A 17,743-nucleotide genomic window follows, 5' to 3' on the forward strand; every position below is an offset into this window, starting at 1 on the left:
AGGGGATTTAAAATTCTCTATAGTAAAATACATTTTTTGGATATTTAGTTGAAGGAATTTAAATGAGGTATTTTAGTTAACTAAAAATCAAGAATTTTAATTCCCACCTTAATATAGAGAATTTTAAATTATTTTGCTCTTGGTCGCTGACATTTTTTTTCTTTCATGTATTAAAGATTGATTTTTGACAAATATTGACCTAGGTATTTTTATAGTTGACAAAATGAGCTATCTGGCTCATTGCGGGCCATAGGATACAATGGGCTTGATAAAAAAAAATTTAAATTTTGAGAATTTTAAATACTTCAATTGAAATTCTTTTATTTTCAAAATTTTGTGTTTTGATAAAAAAAAATTAAAATTACCAGGGTGAAAGAAAATCAATACAAAGAGAAGAGAAGATATGGTTGGTGTGCTTCCAAAAAGAAGAATATTGATGCAGCATAGGGAGTCATAGGAAAATCGAGACACGACGACGTACACCACCTCACCCAACCACAACATTCAATCAACGACGCAAGGCATGGCCCAGGCCCTCCGCACCGGCGAGCACCTCTGTCGCGTGATGGGTAACGACGACTGCTCCCCTGACTTGTGGGTGCAGTTCTACGTGTCCCCCTACGCCCACACCCGATCAATGCCCTGTGAGTTCAGACGACGTTTCTTGAAGAAGATGATCATCGACGTGAGGGAAGAGTCGTGAGTTCGAGAACGTGATTTCGAGAACATTCAAGTGAAAGAAAGGATGAAGGTTATAAAGAAAATACATCAACGTTTTAGAAGGTTCTTCTATCAATAATAGAATTTTAATTTCTTACCTTTACGGAAATTAAAATTCCACATTTTTAGTTGTTTAAAATTCTGGTTTAAAAAATTCCAAAAATTTAAATTCTTCAAAAAAAATCCAAATAATGAATTTTAGATTAAAAAGATTTAAATTTTCTGATAAATTACTTTCCTTAGTTAAAATTCTCCATCCAAATGCACTTTAAAATTAATTCGGTCTTTTAAGTTAAAGCCCAAACCCGGCCCTATGCGAGTTGCAACTTTTCGGGTCAACCTGACATTTTTAACCTTTGGGTTGGTTTTTTTACTTTTTACTCAAGTTTAAGCTTGCCATTTATATTTTTATTGAGATATTTATTTTAATATAATTGATAAAGAAATAAATAATTTTATTCTATATAATACTTTTAATATTTCAATTTGTTTTGAGATATTGTTTAGACAAAAAATAAGAATGTTATTCTTATTATTTGGATTTCAAATTCAAAGAATTTAAATTACTTTATCCAAATAATATATTTTAAAAATCTAAAAAATTTAATTGATACATTTGAATTTCGAAATTTTTTAAATTTCTTATAAGTTTAACCACCACATTGATTTTTTTTTTTTTTTAAGTAGACCAGAGATCTATGAAGTACAAAAATAAATAAATAAAATTGTCATGGTCAGTTCCGAAATTATTTAAGGCTTGGTTTGGGCGTGAAGCGGCACCGAAAGGGGCTTTTCTTCTCTTCTTCTAGTGTTGCTGTCTGTGTTGCGAGTGACACACACACAGTGAAACGAAACGAATGCATAAAACTATAAATAAAACCCGAACCCCACCCCAACGAAGTGTCCGTGTTGCGAATTGTGATTATTGAATTGAATTTGTTCAAATGGAGGTGGAGTTGGAGCCTCGCGTGAAGGCTCTTCCTTTCAAGGTGAAAGCGATGTCGAGAGAATCGCCGTCGCAGAAAGCGCTTCACGTTCTCGACACCGACCTCCGCACTCACTGGTCCACCGCCACCAACACCAAGGAGTGGATTCTTCTAGAACTCGATGTCAGCCCCAAACTCTCTCTCTCTCTCTCTCTCTCTCTCTCTCTCTCTCGCGCGCGCGCGCGCTCTTTCTTCAATGCTGCTAAACATTTTCTCTCTTCAAATTTTCATTCTCATGCATCTTGTTATTTTAATTATAATAATACTGTAATAGAATCTCTTAATACTTTCTTAATAAAACGGTGAATGATTGTTTGTTTCCTACTTCGGTTGGTTTTTCAACTCTAGGGCTGGTTTAAGATGAAGATTTTTGGGCCTGTTTGGATACAAGTCAGAAGTTCTTTTGAGAGCTTCTCTATTGGAAATATATAGCTTTTTCCAAAAGCTCTTAAAAACACTTCTATCCTTGTATCCAAACAGGCTCTTTATCTGTTTGTTTAATTTGATGCATAATGGAGTGAAACTAGAACTTAGGTTTTGCGCTTTCAATTTTCATTTTTTTCACCTTGTTGTTTTTTGTTTTTCCTTAGATTTATTCCTTTTTTATAATGCTGTACTCTCTTGATATACAGTGAATGATTTTTGTTTCCTTCGGTTGGTTTTTGAACTCTAGGGCTGGTTAAAGATGAAGAACTTTATTTATTTTGATGATGTATGAATGAGTGAAACTAGAACTTAGGTTTTGCACTTGTACTCTGTTTCAGTGTTTGACTACTGTTTGAGCTGGGAGTAATAATAGTTGAAGATAAATTGAGTATTCGGAATTGAGTTTCTCAGTTTTTTTGTATTTTTTTTGGTGGGAGGAGTGGTTCTTTAACTTTTGAGCAAGGTTTTAAATTGTGGTCGTGGTTTTGTTGTGTTCTGTGATATTGTGGGGAACTGGGGACAAATGTGGCTAATGCAGTCACAATTGCGGTCGTGTACGCCTCAAAAACCTTGATGGTGTGGCCAAAATCACGATTGTGGACTGGTTTTAAAAACCTTGTTTTTCAGCTATAGCTATTGGAGTTTAGGGATTTTGGCTGATTTTACAGAGTAGTTATGTTGAGATTTGAAAATGAAAAGGAAGGGTGTGTTGCATTGTGTGTACTGTGAATAGGATTGATGCGAATTAACGGTTGGTTTGTTGCAAGTTTGTAGGCCTTGTAACTGCTCTTTCTGTTTTGTGTGCGGTTTTCAAGTTTGGAAGCAGTTCGGCTTTTGTTCTTGCATTTGTTGTGTTTTGTGTCTTCTTGTGTAATTAAATGGTAGTTATTTCTTTGTCGCAGGAGCCTTGCCTGTTGTCGCATATACGAATTTATAACAAGTCTGTGCTTGAGTGGGAAATTGCGGTTGGCTTACGTTACAAGGTTAGTGGCTGAAAGTTGTCAAGCAATTATCATTGGCAATTCATATTCTTTTTCTCACGTGTTTTTTTTTATTAATTTATTAAGGTTGTGTGTGTCAACTGTCAAATTCTTTGGGGTCCTTCTTTTGGCTTGTCAATGGTTTATAGAGGATAGTAAGTATATGGTATATCTGCATGGTTGCCAATTTATTTTAGGTTTGATTGTTGGTGAACAAATGCCGATATATAATCCAATGACCAAACAAAGTAGGCAGTAGGTACAACAAAAAAATGGTATTTGAAGCCCAGATACTTAGTATAACATAGGTATGATATGATATGACACGGATATGGGGACACACCAAATTTTTTGAAATTTAGGATACGATACAGTCTGGATACATTAACAAAAATTGATAAAATATTTTATATCGATGCAGAATATTGGTTAAGAAAGAGGCATTGATATGTCATTACATCATCTAGAAAAAACATAACTTCTAAGTTTGGTTCATCAAGAGACAACTTTGCCAATTCAAGAAGTCTAGAACCATCATCTAATGGATCATGTATATCTCCACTAATGTCTCACAACCTTGTCTCTCCTTTTTTTTATACAATTATACCCTTCATCTTTTCTAGATAAAAGTCCAAGGTTTGAATGCACATAAACTAAATATTCAGCCCTGTTTGGATCTATTTTGTTTCTCTTCCATGAATGAATAAAGGAGTATGCACTCTAATTCCTCTCACAACATGAGGAAGAACATGGCTTCACAAGAAGCTTTAAGACAAGCTTTTTGGATACTATTCGGATATGTATCCGGAAGTACCCAAGCCATTTCCTAGAATTTTTTTTTTAAAAAATGATTGGATGCTTTTCGGATACATATTTGGAAGTATCCAAGAAGTATTATAGAATTTTTTTAAAAAAGATTGGATAATTTTCAGATATGTATCTGGAGGTATCCAAGGAGTATCGGTATTTGACACAGGTATGACACTGATACTTTTCTATTTTTGGAGTATCCGGGCTTCATACTACCATAGACATTACAAATTCTATTGAGTTTAAGCTTTTACTGGATCAACTGGTTTTGCATCTTTCAGAAGCAAAATTGTAGTCTGGCTTAGAAATGGTAGACAAAAAATGACTATTTAATATTTTTTTTAGTGTTTTTTTTGGGTTGAATCTTTGGTATTTGCAATCTTATGGGAACATAGGAAAGTCTGATCATTGTGCTATATTAAGGATTTTCTGAAGTTTTGGGCTATAGGCTCCAGTTGTTTTACTAAGGATACTGTCAACAGGATGCATGCTTGTTGAAATCTTTCTTTACAAGGTCATTCATGAATCATGATACAATTATGTTGTGCTGATTTAATGAAATTGATAAATTAATTGATTGGGAGCAATAATGTTGGCGTGCATTCTGTCCAATAAACTTGTTTGTAAAGAAGATGAAGGTAAAATGGTTGAGTTTCACTTCATGTGGATGCAATTTTATTTTCAACAGAATGTAGAGTTGTTTCTCTTCAGCTTTTTAATAAAGATGCACTATTAATGTTAAACTCTGCTCCTTCAATTCCTTGTTTTGATAATGATGCTATATTGATTAGTTATTCCTCTGCAATTAGATATGGCTTATTTTTTCTTTTAATTATGCATTTTCCAAGATGAATAACGTTGTGGTCTGTGCTTTATCGGTTCTTATTTTCCTCCCAGCCAGAGATATTTCAGAAAGTTCGCCCACGTTGTGAAGCACCTAGACGTGACATGATCTACCCTACAAATTACACTCCATGCCGATATGTGAGGATATCTTGTTTGCGTGGAAATCCCATTGCCATTTTCTTTGTTCAGGTATACTATAATAGCTTTACCATTTTCTGCTCTTCATCATTTGTTATTGTTCTAAAATCTAGAGTTACATCCTATAGAGTTGTTGTATATTTTGTCCTCGTTTACTTTAGGACATTTGGTTAATGAGATAGTAGGATGCTTATGTTTTTTAGCTGCATTAAGATTCTTGATAAGTGAGTGGATGCTAGATGCCCGCTTTTTTCGATGTGTACTTTTATATTTCTTAATTTTGTGTATTTTGTTGGGGAGAGGGAGGAAAATATACAAGACAAAGCCAGCACCTGAAGAATATAAACTGAGAAGAGAAATGTTTGAAGTTAATCTATGCAAAGCTTCACTTCAAACCCCTCCAAAGATATTCCATTGACACCCACCTAAAATTCCATGAGAATTTTCTTGAAAATGTCTTGTAATCTATCCTGTTCAACAAATAGAAACAGTGTATATCAAAAGCCTTCTCATAAAACACATCTTGACAAAGTTTTGAACTTTTTGCTTCCTCACAGTCACAGCTCTTCTACATTGATTGGTTTTCAAGAACTTCAGTTTGTTTTTGTGTGTGTTTTTTTTCTCTACTTTCCTATCCTCTATCTTCTTGTAATCTTCTCTCTTTCTGTTTTTAACACAACTTTTATGAAAAAATGCTCATTTGGTTGTCACCTGCTGTTACTGAGTATTAGAGTAATACACAGACCTGCAGTTATTCAACTGCAGCTGTTTAGTTAGATTTAACCATAGTGGTTAGATGTCAGTTACAAAGTCAGTTGACTGTTACAAAGTTAGTTAGGGTTCTGTTATCTGTAAATCTGTCTTTAAATACGGATCTGTAATCTCAGAATCACTTGGCTAATGGAAATCATTATTCCCTTTATCAGTTTTTCACTTCTCTCAAATGTCTCTCTTTAGTATTCTTTTACTGACCATGTTTTTGCCACCTGTCACTTGCAGCTAATAGGAGTTCCTGTGGCTGGTCTTGAACCTGAATTTCAACCGGTTGTAAATTACTTACTGCCTAGTATTTTATCTCACAAACAGGATCCTCATGATATTCATCTCCAGGTGAATTACATAATTTTGTGCCATCAACATGCTAATTATGCAGTTTATTTATTCTATTATTATTCTATCCTTTCTGGTGTTTCATTGTTTACAGTTGTTGCAAGACATGACAAGTCGGTTGCTTGTATTTCTTCCACAACTAGAGGTAAACCCCAAGCATTTTTACTTTCATGACTTTGTTCATAATTCCTATTTTTTCTGTTCTGTTTTTCCATATTTTTGTTTAGGCCATTCAGCATTGTATGTAAAACTGCAGACAGACCTTTCCAGCTTTCCAGATAGTCCTGAATCTAATCTTCGATTTCTTGCCATGCTTGCTGGTCCTCTTTATCCTATTCTTCATGTGGTGAATGAAAGGTTAGTTTGCCTTTTATATTTTTACTAGACAATTATTTTTCTATTGGAAATTGTATTCTCTAATATTTTTTCAATAAGAAAAAGCTCAATTTGAAACAAAGATTTTTCAGTAAAATAAACTGACGGATTGTGATATTGTTATAGATTTCAAATGGCATGCCCTCATATTGTAGAGATACATAAGCTATGTATTCTGCTTCTTGTCATGCATTGTAAATTTAATGAGTTTTCAGTTTGAAAGTAAGCTATTTGATTTTAGGCTGTAAACTTCTGAAAGAGCTAAAAATTATGTAGCAGAGATGCAAAAATTAAGGTGGATGAGAAACATAATAGGAAATATCAGTTTAAGAATGAATGTGTTTGGGAGGAAGTTGGAGTAGCATCAATTGACGGCAAAGCAGAGACTTGTTTTGTAGTAGTGGTTTGGTCACACGAGAAGTCGACCCATAAAAGTCAGTGAGACAAGGGGATTGAAAGGAAGATAGTCTGGTACTTCAATTCAAATGGGAAGAACAAGGCCACTAAAAGTTTTAGGGGGGGAACCTTTGAAAGAGGCTATAATTGTAATGGTTTTTTGATGATATGGTTTTTGATAGAATTCAATGCTGTTAATAAGATGTGTTTGTTTTGGAAACTAATTCATTGGTTCTTGGTCAGAAATTGGTATGGATTCCATTGCTAGACTCAATATGTGTAAGGCACCTGAAGCCCTTTAAGTACACTTCTTATTTATCTTTGTGTGCGTGTGGGTGCTTAGTCTATTTTATTATTCATAATTTCTCTAGCACAAATAATTTGTTTAATTACAGGACAACTTCAAAACCTCCAGGCAATATCACTGACCTTGATGTCTCCAAAAGTAGTCAACTGTCACCAACCCTAACTGTTTCCACTAACTTTGAGGTACATTCCCCTATGATTTATTATTTGTGCTTACTGATGGTGTGATTATTGTGTGCATGTGCTACGACATGGTTTTCCATTCTTTGACTTTTACACAATAAGTTTGTCTGTTTCTGTACTCATTTGAGAGAATCGTCTCCTTCCTAGCTCCAATTAACCCTAGAAGTAATTTCCTTATAGGTCTTCAAAGGTCCAATTAACCCTAGAAGTCATCTCCCTTTAGGTCTCCAAAGATCCAAAAGTGCCTTCATAAAGCCCTGTCTATTTATATCTGAAACTGGAATCTATAATTAACTGTCACTGCACATCAGTGCTTACATATCCAAAATCATCCAATTAAAGTCAATGCTTCCATGCTTAATCATGTTTAAGTATGAAATTAAGTGATTTCTTACGGTATATTTGAGGAGGGTAAAGGTATTGTTGAGGGTGATATTTTCTTAGTTGATACTGGACAGACAATTTTTTTTTTTTTTTTTAACTTTAGCCATTTTAATTTCTGAAATCCAATCCATATTCTTTGTCTCTTGTACATGCTTTATAGAATTATAGTACTTACTCTTCCTGTGCTTTTTATTAAGTGATGGTCATTCCACATGTATGACCCCTCTGTCCATGAATCTTTTTTCCTTTTGATGCAGCCAAGGAGATCTCGAAGTGCATCACCTTTAATTTTATCTGCATACCGTGCCATAGTTTTTAGGCCAGATGCAATTTTTGTGCTTCTGAGAAAGGCATATAAAGATTCTGATCTGGGCTCTGTTTGTAGAATGGTATTTATCTCTCACCCATTTAGTTGTTTATCTATATATATGTAATAAAATCTGATCAACATCATTTACAGTACTCTTGCCACAATTCTATTTTTTTAATTATCTATAATAATAATAATATTACCCTGTCAACATTTCCTTTCATCTTTCTCATATATCTCGGTGTGTGTGTGTATATATATATAAACATAATATTATTGTAATGTTATAACATAATAAATATTTTTATAAATTATCTACACCCAATAATAATATTAAAATAATTAAAAATAATTTCAAATAAGTCTCTAAATAACTTTAGAAAACAAAACTAATTATTTTGTACTTTTTAAAAGATTTTTTTATACCATAAATTTTCAAAATAAAATATTGTTGTTATATAAATATTTAGGAAACTAAATAAATGATTTAATTTTTTTAGAAATAAGTTATAAAATTTATTTATTAAAATATATAATCTATATTCTGTATTATAATTAAATGTGTGAATTTCGACTGCAGTACTCTCAAACACTTTCACCTCCTTTATTTGTTTCAATTTTTAATGTTATAATATTTTATATTATTAAAATTTTGTAATATCATACTACTACAACGATAAAGAAATTGGAATAATACTAAAATAATTTCACATGATCCTATATTGTTATAAAATAGAATAATTTTTTCACGGCAATCAATTTTTATTATTATTACCTACATAAAATATTTTATGATGTTATTTCTTTTTTCTTACATTAAACTTGCAAAGTATAATATTTTTTTTTTACACGTTAAACTAATTTAATACTTTTAACTCTTTTGAGACTAAAATATAAATTGATTCATCCAAAGATTGACTTAAAGATTAATTTGATATATTAATTTTTTGAAATGTTAAATAAATCTCCAAATTAATTCTTTTCTTAATTTTTAAAACGTGTTTAATATATTTCCAATCTTTGAATAAGAAAAAAATTTATGTTAAATAATGTCTAAGAATCTAAATACGTACTTTAGTCTTTTTATTAAGTTATAATATTCAGTTTTTTAATACATAATAATATGAATAATATCAACTTGATTAATAGTATTCAATTATTAATTATTATCATTATCATAATATTAAATTTCGAACAGTTAATATCATAAAAACTAAAAACTACATAATTTGAATGATATTAATTTAATTAACATTGTAATAAGTAAAATTTAAATGATTAATATAAAAAATAAAAAGTTTACTGTCCATTACATGGATCCATACAACAACAACAACAACAACGCCTTATCCCACTAGGTGGGGTCGGCTACATGGATCAACTTCCGCCATAATGTTCTATCAAGTATCATACTTCTATCCAAATCATTAAGTTCGAGATCCTTTTTGATAAACTCTCTTATAGTCTTTTTGGGTCTTCCTCTGCCTCGAATTGTTTGTCTTCTCTCCATCTGGTCTACTCTCCTCACTACAGAGTCTACCGGTCTTCTCTCTACATGCCCAAACCACCTAAGTCTATTTTCCACCATCTTCTCTACAATAGGCGCTACTCCAACCCTCTCTCTAATAGCTTCGTTTCTAATTTTATCCTGTCGAGTCTTACCACACATCCACTGCAACATCCTCATCTCCGCTACACCTACTTTATTCTCATGTTGGCTCTTGACCGCCCAACATTCTGTTCCGTACAAAATCGCCGATCTTACCGCAGTCCGATAAAACTTTCCCTTTAGCTTGATCGGTACCTTTGCATCACATAACACCCCCGATGCTTTTCTCCATTTCATCCATCCTGCTTGAATGCGATGATTCACATCCCCTTCAATTTCCCCATCATCCTGTATTACAGACCCAAGATATTTAAACCGTGTGACTTGAGGGATAATATGGTCTCCTATTTTCACCTCTGAGTTAGAAATCCTCCTTCTTTTGTTGAACTTACATTCCATATACTCCGATTTGCTTCTGCTTAGGCGAAAGCCATGTGTTTCTAGAGCTCGTCTCCAAGTTTCCAACCTCTCATTCAACTCCTCCCTCGACTCTCCAAGGAGGACTATGTCATCTGCAAAAAGCATGCATCTCGGCGCTATCTCTTGGATTTGTTCCGTGAGGACATCCAGAATTAAGGTAAAAAGGTAGGGGCTAAGGGTTGACCCTTGATGTAACCAATTGTGATGGGAAAATCGTCTGACTCTCCACCCTGTGTCCTAACACTAGTCGATACCCTATCATACATATCTTGGATAGCTCGAATATATGCAACCCTAACCCCTTTCTTCTCTAGAGCTTTCACAAAATCTCTCTAGGCACTCTATCATACGCTTTCTCCAAGTCAATAAAAATCAAGTGCAAGTCTTGTTGGGCCATGCGATATTGCTCCATCACCCGCCGTAATAAATAAATCGCTTCCATGGTCGACCTTCCCGGCATGAAACCAAATTGATTCTCAGTAACTTGAGTCTCCTTTCTTAATCTCCGTTCGATCACTCTTTCCCATAATTTCATGGTATGACTCATGAGCTTGATTCCCCTATAATTTGCACAATTTTGTATATCCCCCTTATTCTTATAGATTGGCACTAACGTGCTTCTCCTCCATTCCTCCGGCATGCGTTTTGACCTCATAATTTCGTTAAAGAGTTCGGTGAGCCACTCAAGACCTCTATCTCCAAGAGTTTTCCACACTTCAATAGGTATGTTGTCTGGCCCCACCGCCTTACCATTACTCATTCTTTTCAACGCTTCCTTTACTTCCTGTTTCTGAATCCGACGATAGTACTTATAGTTCCGGTCCTCTTCTCTTGTGTCTAGACTGTTAGAGTCATATCCATATCCATCATTAAATAAGTTGTGGAAATACGCCTTCCACCTTTCCTTGATATCTTTTTCATGCACTAAGACTTTGCCTTCTTCATCCTTAACACACTTTACTTGATCCAAATCTCTAGTCTTCCTCTCTCTACCCTTAGCAAGCCTATATATAGATCTTTCTCCGTCCCTGGTTCCTAGAGCTTGGTATAGTCTGTCAAAAGCTTGGGCTCTTGCCTCACTCACCGCCTTTTTGGTTTCATTTCTAGCTATCTTATACTTATCCCAAGTTTCAGAATTTCTACCCCTAGACCACTCCTTGAAACACTCCTTTTTTACTCTAACTTTGCTCTGAACATTTTCATTCCACCACCACGATTCTTTACCCCTAGGTCCAAAACCTCTAGATTCACCCAACGTCTCTTTAGCCACTTTAATAATCTCTTGGGACATCTTGTTCCACATATCATTTGCACTTCCTTGTGATTGTCCACACCAACCCTCCCATATCTTTTGTTGGAAGATTCCTTGTTTCTCGCCCTTCAAGTGCCACCATTTGATCCTTGGTGCTACCATAGGACTTCTTCTCTTTGCCCTATCTCTAATTCTTACATCCATAACCAAAACTCTATGTTGGGTAGTCAAGCTCTCTCCCGGGATAACTTTACAGTTCAAGCAATACTTCCTATCAGACTTCCTGATAAGGAAGAAATCTATCTGAGAACATGTCCCTCCACTTTTGTAAGTGATAAGATGTTCCTCTCTTTTCTTAAACCATGTATTGGCTATAGAAAGATCCAAAGCCTCCGAAAACTCCAAGATGGATTTACCCTCCCCATTCATCTCCCCTAGGCCAAAACCCCCATGCACCCCCTCAAAACCTCTAGCCATGCTACCTACATGTCCATTGAGACCCCCTCAAAACCTCTATCCTGAAGTACCCCTTCTAGATCCTCCCAAAATTTTACCTTAAAGTGTTCTGCTAACCCAACCTGAGGTGCGTATTAAAGGTGTCCTGTCCCACTACCAATTTTAAGACTATGATACGATCTCCTACTCTTCTTACATCCACGACATCCTTCTTCCACTCCTTGTCCACAATAATCCCTACCCCATTTCTTGATCTGATTTTTCCCGTATACCACAGCTTAAATCCCGAGTTGTCTAATTCTTTCGCTTTTTCACCTGTCCACTTAGTTTCTTGTAGGCACATAAAATTGATCTTCCACCTCACCATAACATCCACTATTTCCATAGATTTTCCAGTAAGCGTGCTTATATTCCATGTACCAAAGCGAATCCTCCTGTCATGAACTAGCTTCTTTACCCACACCCGTTCACGAAAATGTGGGAACCCTTGCTTACTTTTCACTACATCCGGGCGGCGATGCAGCGGCCCTTGCTCTTTTGACACCGTACTCGAGCCATACAGCGCGTTGCTTCCGGGCAACGACCTAGCATTCACATTATTACGTAATTGATCCATGTCATAGAGATTCGACAAAGTTTAACATTGGCTGTCGAAAGCCTAACACAACCCTCTCCTTTTATCCGGGCTTGGGACCGGCTAAGAATAGCAAAGCTACCCTAGGCAGGATTCATTACATGGATCCATAATCTAGTTTAAATACTCTTTTTTACTTTTGACCAAAAACGGAAATATCTATCTTTTGCTTTTTGTATCTGTGCTCAATCCATTGCTGCTAATGTGTTCTTCTGGTATATGTTCACCTTTATTTTAGGCATCTAGAATTATGCAGAAGCTCATAAATCCAGATACTGAGCAAGATGTATCAAAACCTCAAGATGAAGTAACATCTCTTTTGGAAGATAAATCAAATTTGGAACTGTCTAGTTCTTTCACTTTAGTTGATTATTCGAAGCTTTTGGGTGAGGAGTTCCAGATGCCAGATGAGCAGTGGGATTGCAGCTATCTTAATATATTAGATATGGGGGCTGTGGAAGAAGGGATCTTACATGTTCTTTATTCTTGTGCATCACAGGTTTTTTTTCAAGAAAATGATATATAATTCCTTGGTGTTGATTATATCGTCAAAATTTGCAGTATGTACATTGTTTAACACACTGCAGTTTACAGCCTGTTCTTTGCAGCAAGTTGGCAGAGAGATCTTCGGACTTTTGGGCTGCAGTGCCACTTGTACAAGCTCTGCTGCCAGGTTAAGTGTTACTAATAAATTGTGCTTGGTTTTGGTATCAGATTGACTACATGATGAAGCCATTCTGACATCATTCTGAAATAATGAAATTTGGAATTGGAAATCTTACTGTGATCTTTTTTCCCCCTATTTGAGGGAAGCAAATACTAGTTTGGCTTAATTACACTTTTAGTTCCTTTATTTTAGCCTATGCACGATTTTGGTTCCCCTAGTTCTAATTGCTTGCATTTAGTCTTTGTAGTTACTCAATTGTTAAAATTAAGTCCCTCACCTCATATTTTGTCCAATATTTAGTGGAAATCTCACAAGGTGTGATGTAAGTCATGTGACATTGATTTGTGTAGATTGTTGTAGGCAAAATATATACAACATCTAAATAAAATATTTCATATATTTGTTTCCTTTGTTAATCTATACAAAAGTATAAATCAATGTTGGATAAATTCTGGCTGTCTTTTTCAATGAATAATGTCTGGCCTTGCAGCTTTCTCAAACACACTAGCCCCAATTTGTTCTAGTCATAGCATGGCCATGTTCTCTCTAGTATGTCCAGCTGCTTCAAATTCCATTGTGTCAATCTCTATGTGTCAAATCTCCAACTATATCAACTTCCAGTCGTGTCAATCTGCAGCTGTTGTTAGAGAGTTCGTTGGTCCTTGTCTGGTTTGATCCATAGTTATCAATTGTGCACAATAGTGTTGTGATTGCAGTGAAGCGGGTGCTTTTCAGAGGAGGCATTGAATCTTTGTGTTTCTTTTTTTTTTTGACTGTGGAACACCTGTACCTTCATCTTGCTTCTGTTTTGCACTTCTGCAACATCTTCACTCTGGTCAACCTCTGTTCTGCTTGTGTTGTGGAACGTCCGGTGAGACAAAATGATCGAGTGAGGACGTGGTGCCTGATTTTTCTAAGTAGGTTTTCTAACAGACATGCAGATTGCAGAGGAATGGGGTAGCTCTGTTCCATTGATGATTTCTCTTTTTCTGCATTGCTTTATTTCTACCTTTTCTGTTTTGTAGGCTCTCTTATCCTTCAAATTCCTTAAAATTTCTTCTCTTGATCTTAATGAATTTCTTCTTTTATTAAAACAATTAGCATAGAGTTTTTTTTTTTTGATCGGCAAAGATAAATATATATATATAATTAAAAGAAGTACCAGAGGTACTATTACAAAGTTAGGTTCCATATAAATGGTTCCTAAAAGCAGACAACAAAAGTCTGATTTGGAACCAAATTATGGAAAAAATACACATGTATTAACAAAGCTGAAAACCCTACTACTGCAAAAAACCCTGTCTTAAGTTACTCGACCACTGATTAAAATGCATTGAAAAGTCCTTCTCCAAATTATGAAGCCAAGTCCAAATTAGAAAAGTCGCGTCTTCAACCAATTTGTTTCCATCAAAAGTTGCATTGGAGAAAAGAATTCTATTTCTAAGCTGCCAAATGGACCAAGTAACCGCCAACCACCACAACTGCCACCTTCTAGGTCTGATTCCAACTACCTGCAAGGAAGAATACTGCATAAAATGGTCTTTTATGCTCCAAGGATGAGCTCCTTTCAAGTTTATCCAAGACATTGTTTCCCACCATATAGGTTGGATCTGAATGCAGTGGATAAAAATATGAGAGGCATTCTCCTCCTCTCTACTACAGAAGGGGCAAGTCATATCCGGAATCTGCACTTGCCTAGCTCTTAAATTAGATTTTGTGGGTAATCTGTCCCACAGCATCCTCCAAGCAAACACCCCAATTTTACTTGGGATCTTGATCTTCCAAAGGTCCTCAAAACAATCATGAAGGTTGTCAACAGCTACCTCCTCCCAAAACGATGAGTAAGCACTACGGGTAGAGTAAATACCCGACACATCTGCTGCCCAAACCCAAGTATCTGAACCAAAATTCTGAATGGATTTACCTTCAACTTCAGAGAGAAAAGAGATGGCTAAGTCGATTTCACTATCAAACAGCTGTCTTCTCCAACTAAAGTTCCATTCCCACCCAAAGTTATTATGCTTCCCCAAGAAACCAATCAGCTGATGTTGATGAGCAGAATTCAAATATAACCGGGGGTACTTCTCAGCTAAAGATTGATCATGATTAATCCACTTGTCCTTCCAAAATCTTACCTTATCCCCAGCTTCTACCTTCCATTTAATTTGCTGATGAAGAGTCTTGCCATTATGGGACTGATGGATAACTCTTTTTAAATCCCTCCACCAGATTGAATGAAAACTTGAAATTCCCTCTTCAGTTAGGCCTCTCCAGCCCCCATATTTAGCTTCCAAAACTGCAACCCAAAGAGCCCCTTGCTGGTGCATGAGATTCCACATCCATTTACCGAGGAGGGCCAAATTAAACGTATGGATGTCTTTAATGCCTAAACCTCCTTTGTCTTTAGGTAAACAAACTGTCTCCCATGATATCCATGCTATCTTTTTGGTATCATGATCTCCACCCCAAAGAAAGCTTCGCTGGATTTTGGTTAACTTGCTGATCACCAATTGTGGAACCCTGAAAAAAGAAAGATAATAAATAGGAAGAGAAGTAAGAACTGATTGGATAAGAACCACTCTCCCCCCAAAAGAGATATATCTCTGCTTCCACCTAGCTAATCTCCTCTCATATTTTCGGATAATAGGTTCCCAAACATAAGCTCGCCTCGGGTTGGCCCCTATGGGTATGCCAAGGTAAACAAAAGGAAGAGCTAGCTGACTGCAATTGAGATAGTTAGCTGCCATTTGCCTCCACTGATCATCCTTACCAAAAGCACCAAAAGAACTCTTAGCAAAATTAATTTTTAAACCGGACACCACTTCGAAAGTTCTTAGGATAGCTTTGAGAACTTGAACATTTTCCAAAGTAGCCTCTCCAAAAAAGATTGTATCATCCGCGTATTGCAATAAACTGATACTGACTGCACTGCTTGCAATATTAAATCCTTTATACAGATTTGCTCCTAACGCTGACCTCATCAATCCATTCAAAGCCTCAGCTACTATGTTAAATAAAAATGGAGCTAGAGGGTCCCCTTGTCTAAGACCCCTTTGAGGTATAAATTCCGCTGTGGGACTGCCATTTACCAAGACTGAAATAGAGGCTGATTTCAAACACCCTTCCATCCAGCTGATCCATTTAGCACTAAAACCAGTCCTTTTCAGCATGTAAAGCAGAAAATTCCACGACACCGAGTCATAAGCCTTTTCATAATCAACTTTGAAAACAAGGCAGGATTTATGATTCCTTTTAGCTTCATCAATCACTTCATTAGCTATGAGGACACTCTGAAGAAGGTGTCTTCCTTCAATGAAAGCTGATTGGGCTTCATTAATGATGGTTGGCAGCACCCTCTTCATTCTCTTAGCTAATAGCTTCGCTACAATCTTATACATACAGCCTATAAGAGATATAGGTCTGTAATCATCCAAAAACTGTGGGTCAGCTACCTTTGGAATTAAAGCTAAGAAGGAGGCATTGCAACCCCTAGGAAAAACTCCGTTAGCATAAAATTCATCTAGAAACCGGAGGATATCAGACTTGATTAGCTGCCAAAAATTCTTAATGAACTTAAAGTTGATCCCATCAGGCCCAGGGCTCTTGTCACTACCACAATCCCAAATTGCTCCCCTCACTTCCTCCTCCAAAAAAGGTGCCACCAGCTCACTGTTTTGCTGTTGAGAAATGGTTTGAAAAGGAATTCCATCTAGCGTGGGTCTATGAAGGTCTGGTTCAATAAACCTTTGCGAAAAGAAAGACCTAACTTCCTCCTTCACTAAAAGAGGTTCAGCTGTCCATACTCCGTCCACCATAACACCTTTTAAAGAATTGAAATTGCGGTTGGCATTTATCATCATGTGAAAAAACCGAGAGTTGCAATCTCCCCCCTTGATCCATCTTGACCTAGATTTTTGTCTCAACAAAGACTCATGAGCATGGGCTGCAGCCCAAAGATCTTCCTGAAGTTGCTTTCTTTGCTGCTGTTCATGTGGGGATAGCTGCCTTTGCATTGTATCTTCCTCCAGCTTGTTTAGATCAGCCTCAATCCTTTTAACCTTTGTTAGAGTATCTCCAAAATGCTGCCTATTCCAAGCCTTCAAGCTATGCTTTAAGTTCTTAAATTTTTGTTTGAGGATATATCCACCCCAACCTGGCTGTTGAAAGGATGTCCAACTATGATGAACAACTTCCTTGAAAGATTTATCAGTAAGCCAGCAGTCCAAAATACGAAAAGGTTTTGGGCCCCAATCAATCTCCTTAGAACATAGAACAATTGGGCAATGATCTGAGAAATTCCGAGGAAGTGTGGCTTGAGAGCTGCTGGGCCATCTTGCCAGCCAATCATGGGATACTAGAAACCTGTCAAGTCTGCTCCTAGATGCACCATTAGGCCTATACCAAGTAAAATTCCTGCCCAGCCAGGGAACCTCCAAAACCTCTAAATCATCAATCCACTGATTAAATTCTCTGGTACAGCTATCCTCATGCACGTTTTGGACATTGGAGAACCTTTCATCAGGGCCCCTAATGGAGTTAAAATCACCCATAATACACCACAAACCCCCCTCCATAGACTGTCTTAGCTGCTTTACTGCATCCCACAACATTCTTTTATTGTGAATGTCACAAGGAGAATAAATAGTCACTAGAGTTATCATTTGAGCTTCTGGAATCCACTCCCCAACCATTAAAATAAACCCATTTCCAGCAACCTTCCTTTGCAACCTAAAAG

The 17,743-nt window shown here is 36.2% G+C and overlaps 1 protein-coding gene across 1 annotated transcript in view; it reads left to right on the top strand.

Annotated features, from left to right (window-relative positions):
- The first annotated feature begins 1,487 nt into the window (after nucleotides 1–1,487).
- The window catches only part of LOC100786119 (uncharacterized), a 37,488-nt gene continuing 21,232 nt past the window's right edge, over nucleotides 1,488–17,743 (top strand). Inside the window, exons 1-10 of the mRNA XM_041014485.1 lie at nucleotides 1,488–1,829; nucleotides 3,035–3,115; nucleotides 4,820–4,957; nucleotides 5,906–6,016; nucleotides 6,111–6,161; nucleotides 6,273–6,373; nucleotides 7,183–7,276; nucleotides 7,918–8,049; nucleotides 12,580–12,840; nucleotides 12,936–13,014. Coding sequence (XP_040870419.1) covers nucleotides 1,665–1,829; nucleotides 3,035–3,115; nucleotides 4,820–4,957; nucleotides 5,906–6,016; nucleotides 6,111–6,161; nucleotides 6,273–6,373; nucleotides 7,183–7,276; nucleotides 7,918–8,049; nucleotides 12,580–12,840; nucleotides 12,936–13,014 — 1,213 coding nt within the window. The 5' untranslated portion in view covers nucleotides 1,488–1,664. The remainder of the gene's footprint in view (nucleotides 1,830–3,034; nucleotides 3,116–4,819; nucleotides 4,958–5,905; nucleotides 6,017–6,110; nucleotides 6,162–6,272; nucleotides 6,374–7,182; nucleotides 7,277–7,917; nucleotides 8,050–12,579; nucleotides 12,841–12,935; nucleotides 13,015–17,743) is intronic.

Source organism: Glycine max, chromosome 3 (genome assembly GCF_000004515.6).
Source record: "Glycine max cultivar Williams 82 chromosome 3, Glycine_max_v4.0, whole genome shotgun sequence".
Lineage (NCBI taxonomy): Eukaryota > Viridiplantae > Streptophyta > Magnoliopsida > Fabales > Fabaceae > Glycine > Glycine max.